The sequence below is a fragment of the Mauremys reevesii genome, linkage group 8 (assembly GCF_016161935.1).
Source record: "Mauremys reevesii isolate NIE-2019 linkage group 8, ASM1616193v1, whole genome shotgun sequence".
NCBI classification, from domain to species: domain Eukaryota; kingdom Metazoa; phylum Chordata; order Testudines; family Geoemydidae; genus Mauremys; species Mauremys reevesii.
In genome coordinates, this window is record NC_052630.1 from 95,270,574 (window position 1) to 95,283,142 (window position 12,569).

Consider the following 12,569-nt stretch of genomic DNA (forward strand, 5'->3'; position numbering starts at 1 on the left):
TTGAGCCATCACCTCTCTTGGTGTGTAATCACTCAAGTCTCCCATTCTCAGGCAGGCCTTGGGATGCAGTTGCCTGGGATTGACCATAATTACCTCAGCAGATCTGAGTTAGGTTTAGCACCTGCAATTCTGCAACTATGACCACTGGCATTCGATGACCAGACAGCCTTCTTTAAGCCAAGCATTGTTTATTTGGAACTAATGCTTTTCTGAGGAAACTATCTTAAACCAGACTATATTTACATTTTCATTTACCAGATGTCTACCCATCTTCCACCTGGGGATCCTAGTAGATATAAACTGCCTACAGGCACCCCAAGACCCATAAGGCATTGTTTTAAATCATGCCCCCACCCCGGCCACCCCAACACCCACACATAAATGGTGTGTCTGCACCTAAAACACCACACCGCTGGCGCACGTAGTTAACCAGAGTTAATTTTCTAGTGTAAACTGGGGCTAATAAGGCTATGGCTACACTGCACACCTTACAACAGTGCAGCTGCAGTGGCAGCACAGTGTAGCCGCTCTTTGTCACTGGGAGAGAGCTCTCCCAGTGACAAAATAAAACCACCCTCAACAAGGGGCGGTAACTTAGTCATCGGAAGAGCGGCTCCCACCATCTAAGCGCTGTCCACACCAGTGCTTTTCATCGTTAAAACTATTGTCATTTGGACAGTGGTTTTTTTTCACACCCCTGAGCGGCAAAATTTTAACGATGAAAGTGCAGTGTAGACACAGCCTAACTGTTTATAGCCCTTTGGTCTGTTCATTCACACCATGGGCCAAACAAGTCTTGCAGCTTCTTTGGGGACAGGATGCAAGATCCTCAAAGCTAATAGCTTTCCCATTGTCTTTTCACGTATATGCTAGGCTGTTCTTTCTTACCTTTCTTGTCTTTCTCGTGAGAACCGCCAGTGAATTAAAGCAGTATAGGTGCATAATAAACATTCCACTAACCCAATGTAGGTGTACAGTCCATCTCAACAGGTAGGTCTCATACAGTATTCATAAATTATTAAGGCAGGTCCACACCTATTACACATTGCATGGTAAATGGTATTAGAGTACAGTGTCATGTGTTACACATATTTTATTGCATTACTATTTAGTGATGAAGCCATTGGAGACTTGTGCAGGTCATCCCATACAAGTGCGAATACACCTGTTATATCACACTATTATGAATAGACATGTGGCGCCTCAATTTTTTATCATATATGATTACACATTCATGGACTTCAGGGCTTGGAAAGTATCACCCCAATGCAGCATTCAACATTGTAGGTATAAATAAAGGACTTGATTCTCAAGCCCGGTTATAGCTCCAGTACCGCTAACCCCTAGAGTTAAAAAACCATGAGTGGCTTAAAAATAATTGTGTTTTTAAAAGAATCAATTTGGGGTTATTTTTTATTTGCCTCTGGTTTGGGGGGGAGATTGAGTCTTTAGGGTACTGGATTCATTTCATGTTTCCAGACTTTTCTCTGCAACCACACAGGCTTGTAGCTTAGCTTTTATTACCATAAGAAAAATTGAGATTCTCACATCACCACATGACTCTAACAGCTGGGACCTTAAGAGAGCCACCAAATGTCATGGTATTCACAATACAGTCACAAGAAGGTCAGACTAGATGATCATAACGGTCCCTTCTGACCTTAAAGTCTATGATTAAAGTCAATGAAGAACTGACACTGTGGCCCCTTTATGCCATACAGGTGCCGTAAACATGCTGTCGTCCAGCCAAGAATTCCCCTGCCATCGGGAAATACTCTTATGGTGCTTGTGCTGCGTCCTGGCCTTTCACCTGTTTTCCATTCCCAGCTTAGCAGGAGGGAAGATGTCAGAGCTCTGCTCCACTGGCATAGAGACTATTAAGGGGACTGTAACTCTAAATGGAATTAGAGCTGAGGCTGAGGTTAGCCCTGAGACACTCAGGCAGCCAGAATCAGCTCCATTACATGCTCTCCCGCTCCCGCCCCCTTCCTATGCTGAACAGAAATCTGGTGCAGGCCAGAATCTGCCACGGTATATACCAAAACATTGGACCTCGTTTGTTTGTTGGCATTTAAACTCTGTCATATGTGTGTGCGTGCACACTCCCGTACACATTCACCAGTGTAGCAACAGTATATAAATCTGCAACTAAAAAGGGGCTGTTCTGTAGTAGTGGTAAGAAATATTGTATTTTAAATTCTCTTTGTATTCCAGTGGCTGCGTACAGTGAAAGTGAACTCTCCAGGGTGTTGTTAGCACAGTACTTAAAGAAGAAGGACATTCATTTTTCTAGAGTGTGAATATCAACCCCTGTTAGTACATATTAAATATAAATTTCAATGGCAAAGAGGCTGTGTCATCTCTCAAAGCCATGAATAATGTGGTGACATTTAGTTTAACTGCTTAAGTGGCATTTCTGGGCTTGCCCAGTTGTTTTTTTAAATACACCTCTACCCTGCTATAACGCGACCCAATATAACACGGGTTCGTGTATAGCACGGTAGCAGCAGGGCTTCGGCGGTGCTTTAAAGGGTCCAGGGCTCTGGCTGCTTCGGGGAGCCCCGGGCCCTTTAAATCACCGCTGGAGCCCTGCCGTTCCTACCCCGATATAACAGGGTTTCAGCTATAATGCGGTAGGGATTTTTGGCTCCCCACAACCACGTTATAGCAGCGTAGAGTGTATTTGTGATGTGACTACTCATTCTAAATGAAAAATGGATTCTTCCGATATTACAAAAAAGGGAGGAAGAAACTGATTTTAGCAGTTTAAAATGCTAAATATTGAGGTTCACTGGTGCATCCTATTTGTGTGTTTTTTGTTTTGCTCAGGATACAAGAAAAACTCTGTGGTGACCCACAGGTTAATTAACATGGGCTTTCTATAATGTCAGATCTCTTCAGGTTTAACCTGCTTCGTTTTTAATACACTTTCTAAATTCATAAGCCACTCCCAACTACAGGGTGTTCAGATTTGAGGAGTTGTTTAGCCCATCATGAATATGCGATAAGGTATTTAGATCTAAGCCTCACATTCAAATGAGGTTTTGGTCTCATTCCTGTTTATAATAATAATGACAGTAGTGTTCAAATGCCCGTCACTGTGCCATTGGGCCAGTTACTGTACAAACAAAGGGAAAAAAAGTCTGCCTCAAGGAGTCAGAAATGAAAGCTGGAGAAGGGGTAATGATACAAAACAGCCAGGGTTATTTTAGGCACGTCTTGATAGTTCCATTTCTATTTTCTAACAGGTAAATAAAATTATTGTTTCAGACTAGTTCTGTGTGGGAAGATCTCTGGGTAGAATAGTTTAACGGGGAATTTTTAAAAAATAAAGAGTAAAACTTAAAAACAAAGGAGAAGTTGTTAGGTACTGTATATAATAGTCACCACTTTAGATTCTTGACTGATTGACTAGAATCTATCAGAGGCAAACACCTAGAAAGAATCTTTCTAATTGCATTTCCATCAAGAATAAACACCTAAGGCACAGAGGGAATTCAGAATTAACTCAGCTTCAAATCAAATGGAATAAAATAAGCCTACGGGAATCAATACCCATATTTTGATTATCTGAGGAAGCCTACTTTGTATGAAATACTAACAAATGAGAGGATAATTATACTCAAACATTTCTTAAATAACCCACCAACTGTGTCAATTACTCTTAAACTTACCCCATACCTCATTTATTGCTATACCATTTACTTACAAAAAACATTTTTAACCACCATTTAAATATAGCAATCCCCAGTGAACTAACAAAGGAGCAGAGGGCAGGGGCGGCTCTAGGCACCAATGCACCAAGCGCGTGCCTGGGGCGGCAAGCCACGGGGGACGGCCTCCCAGTCGCCATGAGAGCAGCAGTCAGGCTGCCTTCAGCGGCATGCCTGCGAGAGGTCTGCCGGTCCCGTGGCTTCGGCCAGGGCCGGTGAAACCTATTAGGCAACCTAGGCAGTCGCAACCTAGGGCGCTAGGATTTGGGGGGCAGCATTTTCTTTGGCGGCGACCGCAGCAGCAGGATCTTCGGCCGCCCCAGTTGCCACCGGGCAGGGGTGTGCGGGGAGGGCTGCCTGCAGCAAGTAAGGGTGGGGTGCGGCACACAGGGGAACTCCCCGCCCCTGCTCAGCCTCTTCCCTGAGCACACCGTCGCTGCTTCACGTCTCCCGCCTCCCAGGCTTGTGGCGCCAATCAGAGCTCGGGGAGGGGGTGAAGCAGAGGTGAGCTGGGGTGAGGAGCTGCTGTATGGCTCCCTGGGTCGGGGGAGAGCTGCTGCGGGAGGGGTGAATGTGAATAGTTCAATTCTTTGACGAGGCATTTTCAGGCAGAGCATCTTTTTAACTGAGGGACTGAGAGTTTTATCTTGTCTTACCAATAATTGGTCCTCTATGTATTGTCTTTTTGGTCTCCAGATGTCATTTTGCTTTTTTTCTAGTGCTCTGCTGGCTTTCTTGCATCACTCAGTTCAGTCTCCTGAACTTTATATACAAAGTTAGCTGAAACACAGTCAAGCAACCTCAGTTCAATGTAAGAGATACTTTAAATTATTTAGTCCAAACCAAAGGGTCTGTTCCTTATCTCAATTTGTACAGAGAGATGCCTTCAGACTCAACATCCACCCTGCAAACAAATAGCTGTGTCAAGCATCTGTCTTCTTATCAAGAACACATGCTAGACCTATGCAGCTTGAATTAGCTGACTGATATTCCGCTCTTTGGAGTCCTCATGACATTCTCAAGAGCCCGCTAAGAGGAAAGGAGGAAGAAATAAAAAGTTAATTACTTTTCTTACTGGTTAATTACCATACTTACTACAGTACTTTATTCTGTCATTTTAACCCACTGAGCTCTATATTAGAGAATAAGATGAGGCTGCCATGCACTTTTCATCCTTTTTGACCACTTCCTCTTCTTTCATCCTTTGAAGTTTCTATACCATGATTTCCGAGTCATCACTGTTCTGGTTTCTTTCATAATCAAAGTACAGAAATATTCAGTTAGGTCCTCAGCAGTTGTAAATCTACATATGTCCATTGAATTCAGTGGAGCTATGCTGATTAACCACAGCTGAGTATCTGGCCTGTTATTTCTATAGCAAGGTCTGCAAGGTGTTTTACCCACCTCTGAATACAGGGGTCCCTGCAGAGTTCTTCTGCTGTAAATCTCTATCTTTGCAGTAATTCAAGAAACACAACAAAGTACTTTTCCAACCCCTATTGGATCAACAGATAAAGTGTAGAAGTGACTTTCTTGTGTTTAGGTATTGAAGGCTACAGTTTGCTTAACTCTATAGTCAAAGTCTGTAGGCTTTCCTCAAATATTTTCCAACTCCTGAATAATACACCTTCCGCTCTCTTGTTTCCACTGAATCGTGAAAAATGTCACAAGAAGTTTCATTGCCAGCTGGAGTGGTTTAAAGCCTGCTTTAAGAAGCCAGATTTAAATATTTAATGCTTAAAAGACTACAGCATATGTCTACATGGGAAGACACAGCTTTCATTATAAGGTTTAATACAACCAAGATATGAGGATTAATACTATTTCCACTGCCCACCTCTGTGCGGTTACAACTGACTTTTGTGTTCCTTGCTGAATAAGCTGTGGTGGTGTTTTCATGTAAGACGAGATGCATTTTCCAGTAATTAAAGGCAGCTTTTACATTATGACACAGAGAAATCCACAGACAAAGGAATTCTACAGAAAGATCAAGGAGCCAAGCATCTTTCCATATTTCTCTTTTTTTTATGCAGTCTACTGGGAGAGCGGGAGAGGATTGTTTACTTTCATTGATAAGGATAAATCCTTTTGTATTGAAACGTCTAACCAAAGAAAGACTGAATAAGCCACATTCTGTCCTCAGTTACACTAATGCAACCCCAGAGAAGTTGCTATGAACACTATCCCACGCTCTAATAGACACTAATATTTCTCCTTTTGGACGTCTCTCCTCAACAGTAAGTGATGCTGAACGTGAACTGATGGAGGATGCCGTCCAAATGTCACAGGATAATTGGCCACTTGGGGATGTGCAGTGACATGATGGGCAAACTGTTTTCGGGGATGTCCCACTGTAGCACAGTCAAGTTATTAGTAATGGTTTATTATATGCTGCACACATGTTTCTTCCACGCTATGATATGGTTACTTTTCAAGTGGTTTTGTAGAGCAATCAGTGTAGATGCAGGAGTATGGCAGAGGGCAAAATCTGACTCTGAATTACCATCGCTGTATAGCCTGTAAAGAATTGGTAGAGATGGCTAGGTGAAGTGATGGTCAAAATCAAGAAAAATAATCTGTTGGCTAAAGCCTGAGGTCCTTATTCATGGCCTAAGCCTTTCAACTTTTATATAAAAAATGCTTTCTGGATTTATAGTGAGGTTCTGGGGCTAATAGCCTAAGCCTGATTTCATGCTTCCCTTAACTTCAGTTGGAATTCCTCACATACAGAGTCTACAATATTGGGCCCTGTATATTTCATATGTCATACTTTCTTCATCTGGAATTGCTTTTTGCCAGAATTTTATTATCAGAGACACAGGAGAACCACCCTTTCTGGCTGTTTTTAAACTTCCAGTGAGTTGCTGACTGATAGGTTTGTCATCAGGTAACAGGGCTGCCACTTCCTGAGCAGTCCCTCAGGACCAGAATTCTCTTTGCAGCAGCTGTCCCTGTGTGCTCCTCCTTCAGGGCCCCATACAAACTCCCCACAGCATCTTAGAAGTTCTATTGCCTTCTACTTGGGGCCTGTTTAATGCCCAGAAACACTTCCAGACTGCCCCACCAATACAGTCAATCACTGCAGCCCAAAAGGTCACACTTATCTCTGGTTCTTCTGCTATCCACAGCCTGGTCTTCACAGGGCTGCTTCTCATGGCTGTCTCTCCCTGGAGTTTAGCCTTCTGGCTCTGACCCCCTTCTCTTGCCAGTGTCTGCACTATTCTGAAGGAGAAAGCAGTCTATATACTGCCCCCCTCCAGAGAGCTCCTCCCGATTGGCTGGAAAAGAAGGGAGTCCTGTCCAATCCTACACAACACGGCTCCTGATCCTAGGCCCATAAAGGAATAGCGTTCTGGGGTTTCCCCTAGATCCAACTCCTGATTCCTCAGAACTGCTTGCTCTCTTCTGCTGTCAGCCCATTTCCTGGGCCTTTGTTATTCCAGCTTCTGGAATGGCATCTTCTGGCCCCTTGCACTCTTAAATGGATCGCAGATTAAACTTTAATTCATTTGCTACTGTAGTTCTCATTATGTTGCAAAAATCATTCTGGTTTGTCCCCTCCCACTTTAAAACAGTTATGTTTATCACACTGAGATTTAGTCCTCTGATGACATTTAAGTCAGGTGATCAGATATTATATTTATAGCTAACAGTGGGATTTTTAGTATATTCCATTATATATACATTTACACACAACCCTGTAGATTTAGATCTATCTTGGATTCATTAATACCAGCATTTTAAAAAATATTCTCTTGCAGATTATAGAAAGGGCATTTGTAATCCTAGATATGCATTTATTAATTTATAAATACACTTTTCAAAAGCCATAGTTTTACCTAGTTAAATAGACATTTTGCTGCATATATTATTTGCTTTTAGAGCCTTTTCTTACCCTACATGTATATTATCAAATTATTTAGCTGAGAATGCCAACTCCTTTCCCCATTAAAGCCAATAAAGATTCCCATTAACTTCAATGGGTGCAGGAGTAGGCACCATAATGAATTTTTATAGCTAAATTTATTAATCCCTTAAAGAGTAACTATTTCTAATGTTTGCACTGATGTAGCCTTATTCATGACAGAACTGGCATTTGTACAAGAGTGTACTACAGGCAAGTGTAGTGTATAGTTGCACTTGATGTTAGCAGCATTCAAACGCACCATTGTTAAACATGTGGTTTGTTATCTTTGAGGTGAGTACAGCAGCTTGCTACAAGACTGAAAGGGTTTTCATTTCCACAGTGAAGTCAATAATTATGGAGGTTATCATTGTCATGCTCAGAACTCATGTCATTTTCATAAATCATTCATTTCATTGTCATAAATCATGCTTTACAGCTGCAGAATGGAAACTTATTGCTGGACATTGAGGAAAATCTTGTTACAATCACTCAGGTAAGGTTATGACACTAAAATGTGAAAGGGAAATGTAGATGAAATCACCACTAGAACGAGTGCAATTTGAAAATGCTCAATTTGGGTTTAGCCGCACCAGAATGTAGCTAATGCTAAGTACGAATAATTTAAAAAGAAATTATATAGTTGGCAAATTCATCTGTGTGGTGACCCAGAAAGTGAAGCTGTTTAAAACCAATGAAAGGTAAAGATTAGCTGCCAAAATTTCTGCCAATGGCTGAAACTCCATTTATGTGAAAGGAGCTGTACTTGTTTAGACCAGTAGAGAATTTAGCCCTAGCGAGGGTCCAGAACTAGAACTCCTCACCCAAACAATCCCAGATTTTGAGGGATTTGAAATCCAGATTCAAATGTTGCTGTTTAAGCCTCTCTAGCAAGTATCCTCGAAAGTTATTTTCACACTAAATTACAATTTACATTTGCTGACATAGCTTTCTAGCATCTCTTGTACACAAAGTTGTGATCATGCCAAAACTAACCCTGCTGTCGATATATTGCTCTTTTTCTGGGGTCACCATGAAGAAGGGCTTATTAGAATAAACATTAATGGCAACTCAATATTTGCTCTATCCAGCAATCAGTTTATATAGTCCCCATCATTGTGATATCAGAGAGGCTCTCGTGAGCTCATTGGAGCTTTACCTGAGATGAATTTCCACAGGTGCACACACCTTAAAGCACTTTGAAAAGTATCATTATCCCCATTTTACAGAGTGACAGTCACAGATTGGTTGTGTGACTTGCCACTGTTGAACTAAATGCTGGAACCTGGAGTTCAAAAAGATTTGTTGTGTTAAATTCTCAGTTATACTTATTCTGCATTAGGCCAGATTAATGGGATTCATTCTAATGTAGATTCATTAATGTAGATTATTCTACATCAGGCTAGATTAATACGAATCGTGGGATAAGGGTTCCACCAAACTTTCTGCCCCTTGCCCATTACACAGACTCTTCCCCCCAGACTGACAACCTGGGTAGTACAGGACACGGTCTCACTACCTGGTACCCCTTGCAGCCACTGACAGCTCTGCTTCTCACTTTTTCTCCCTTATGGTGGGAGAGGAAGGCTTGGAGGACCCTTCCCTGTGGGCAGGGAAAACCCACATGGTCTCATCTGTGAAGGCACATGTACAGTTTCTTTAGAATGCTAGCAGGAAGTCAGACAAGAGGAGGCTGGGGGAGGTTCTAGCCAGAAGCTTTACAATGATGCAGAGACAGAAGTTTCAGGGACAATCTCGAACAAGCAATTTAGAGTTCTTAGAAGGAAGTGACTCTTTGCTATTGTCACAACCCCCGCAACCATTGGTGGCACCTGGTTGGCATGAAGTTTCATCTGAAATGATTAAATTGGGAGTATCATTATTATTCAGGTTTTTCTAGACATTGCTAAGATTAAATGGCTAGCAATTTTGTGCACAGTACCAGAGTGATCTGCTTCATCTCTTGGAGAGCCTAGTTCTATAGTTCTTCTATTAGTACCAAAGGCCTGGGCTACACTAGCGGGGGCATTTGAACTAAAATACGCAACTTCAGCTACACTATTTGCATAGCTGAAGTCGAAGTTTCTTAGTTTGACTTACCTGGCCATCCTCACGGCAGCGAGTTGACCGCCATGGCTCCCCCGTCGACTCCGCTTACTCCTCCTGCCGAGGTGGAGTACGGGTGTCGATTCGGGGATCAATTTATCGCATCTAGACGAGACGCAATAAATTGATTCCCCGATACATCGAACAGTACCCGCCAATCCAGCGGGTAGTATAGATGTCCCCCAAGAAAATAAGTGCAGCCTTAAAAAATGAAACGGTAATCCCCTCCCCATATACATGGGTAAATCCCATTCACATGACTATGTGGTTCGCTGCTCCAGGCCAATGAGAGGTGCTGGAAGCGGCGAGGGCCGTGGGACATACTGGCCGCCGCTTCCAGCAGCTCCCATTGGCCTGGAGCAGTGAACCACGGCCAGTGGGAGTCGCAATCGGCCGAACCTGCGGACGCGGCAGGTAAACAAACCGATCTAGCCCGCCAGAGGCTTTCCCTGCACAAGCAGTGGAACAAGTTTGGGAACCACTGGTCTAGAGATTAATTTAAAATAAAACTATAAAGATTTTTACCCTGATATTTTTCAGAGGTTGGGTGAAAGAGGGGCAATCCCTGGTCTAATGATAAGGTTGTTGGGGGAAGGCAGTTTGACTCCAGAATCTTGACTAGTAATTAAATGTTAAAGCTAGTCAGAAAATGGTGAGTATTTTCCATGGAAAAAAAATTAAAGAAACAAAAATTCCCCGTGCCTTTTTTTTTTTTTTGGTAATTTTCACAGGAATTTTCCAATTTTACAATGGAAAAAAAATCAAATACCACACATTTTTTGTTTGGGAAGGTTCATGTTTTTATCAGAAAGAAAGAAACAAAAATTTTCATTTCCAGCAAATTTATTTCACAAAAAGAAAAAAATATCCCACCTAAACAATTTCAGCCAAGTCTATTAATTGTGTTTGAATTTCACTACTATGAATACTCATCGATTTACCATGTCATCTTGTTTTCCCAGACTGTTTCATAATGGGACAATAATTCATACTGCACAGATACCGTAGTAATCTGACTTTGTGCAACACAACGGGAAATTTGATGTCTCTTTAAAAATTAAATATACAACTAATTTTGGGAGGATAGTACTCCAGCAACTGATTCCACTTATGATCAGTGCCTAAATACCTTTAAGCAGATTTTTTTGAGCAAAATACTTAAATTATGCTTTCTTAGGAGTTTAGTGCAGGAGGAATCATTAATATTATATGACAGATGTAAATACTTGATCACTATGAACCTGTTTCACACTATTTTGGATTCTGTACCATAGAAGACACAGTCAAAGCAAGGCTTCTTCAGAATTGCTTCGGTTTCCATGTCATTAGTGGCAGGACCAGCTCTACCATTTTTGCCGCCCCAAGCAAAAAAAACTCAAACTGCCGAAGCACTCAAACTGCCGAAGCACCAAAAAAAAAAAAAAAGACGCCCAGACTGGAGCCAGCCCTGATTAGTGGCTGTCCCGTCTAAATTCATCTCTGTGAGTGCTGAGTCTGAGATTCAGTCGATACTTTACTCATGCAGCCACGGAAACTGCTATATGTTATGAAGGGGTTTCCCCCCTTCTGGTCCAAGTAAGAGAGACCTCTTTGGTTGATCTATTTCAAAACCAAACCCAAAATGGAGTCCCTGGTAAAACATTTCTAGCATGAAATTAATTTGGAGCTATCCAGTCGTAATTACCTAATCGTGTCTCCCCTCATCCCCAAGGGTGCATGCAGGCCACGCTCATCCCATGGGGGAGCAGGGTCTCAGCCAACTCCATAGCAACATCCGACCCACTTCCTCTGGACCCCACAGAGGTTGTAGTCTGGGGCATGAGAGATCAGAGATGGGGCCATGGCGGAAGGGTTGGGTGGCAATGGGACATACACGCATCTCCTGTGCTCAGTGAAGCTAAGAGTGGAAAGATAATATAGCCCCATTGTGGATGCTTTCTCTATGCCCTATCCCCTTCTGTGGTGGATCCCCCATAACAGTTTCCCAGGGGCAGATGTTTGAGCCTCCTCTGGGTTTGTGAGCCAGCCCCAGCAGAGGGGACAATCAAGGCATAAATAGCTTTAATTTGGATAGGTGATATGAGTTCATTATGTATTTACAGTCTACTGCACCTTCTTTCTTTATTCTCCTTAAAGGATAAATACAGATCTGTTCTTCTCTTTGCAGGCTGTTACCCAACTAGAGCTTTTTGGGGACATGTCCACTCCTCCTGATGTAACCTCTCCCCCAGTAAGTACCCAGGGAAAATTGCCCTGTCTTTTTCTACCTTGCTGGTAAAAAGCAGGTTTACTGTAGCCATGTGTAGAAATGCAGGATGGTGAATAGCATGCACTCCAGTAGGAAGGATTGCAAAGTGATTTTTCAAACAGTGGTGAAATAAAGGAAAACTAGGAAGCAAACATATTCAAAAAGGGAAAAATCCTTTTCTCGAATCACTGCTTGTCATGGGGTGCTCTAGTCAGCACTGGAAAATCTCCCTCTGACCACATCTGGGGATTAACTCTGCCAGGCTGACACCTCTTCCTGCAGTTGCACTCCATCACTCTCTGTCTTGCTCTCTCAGGACTCAACTGCTCCCACTTCATGGCTTGGTCCTCCAGTCAGGTCACTGTGGTTTTCCCCTGCTGGGGAAATCACATGCATCAACGTCTCTCAGGACCCGCTCTCCCTTGCAGTCTTCTCTTTCACTGCCCTAATGGTGCCACTTCTCCCGTGGCTGGTAGGGAAACTCAGGCCTGCCCTCTACACAGGGTTCCAGCCCAGGGACTCTCCACAACAAGTAATCAAGTCCTATCCCTTACTCTGTGTCCCTGGGCTATTTCCTACCTTGCCATCTGTCACCCAA

The 12,569-nt window shown here is 42.7% G+C and overlaps 1 protein-coding gene across 15 annotated transcripts in view; it reads left to right on the plus strand.

Moving 5' to 3' along the window:
* Window positions 1-12,569, plus strand: part of DAB1 (DAB adaptor protein 1) — a 684,943-nt gene that overhangs the window by 654,185 nt on the left and 18,189 nt on the right. For all 15 annotated transcript variants that reach the window (XR_005583828.1, XM_039485615.1, XM_039485614.1 and 12 more), the window contains 2 exons: window positions 8,057-8,113; window positions 11,891-11,953. Coding sequence is in view for 14 of the 15 variants with exons in the window: in XM_039485615.1 (XP_039341549.1) it covers window positions 8,057-8,113; window positions 11,891-11,953 (120 nt within the window). In the remaining variant the exon portion in view is untranslated. The remainder of the gene's footprint in view (window positions 1-8,056; window positions 8,114-11,890; window positions 11,954-12,569) is intronic.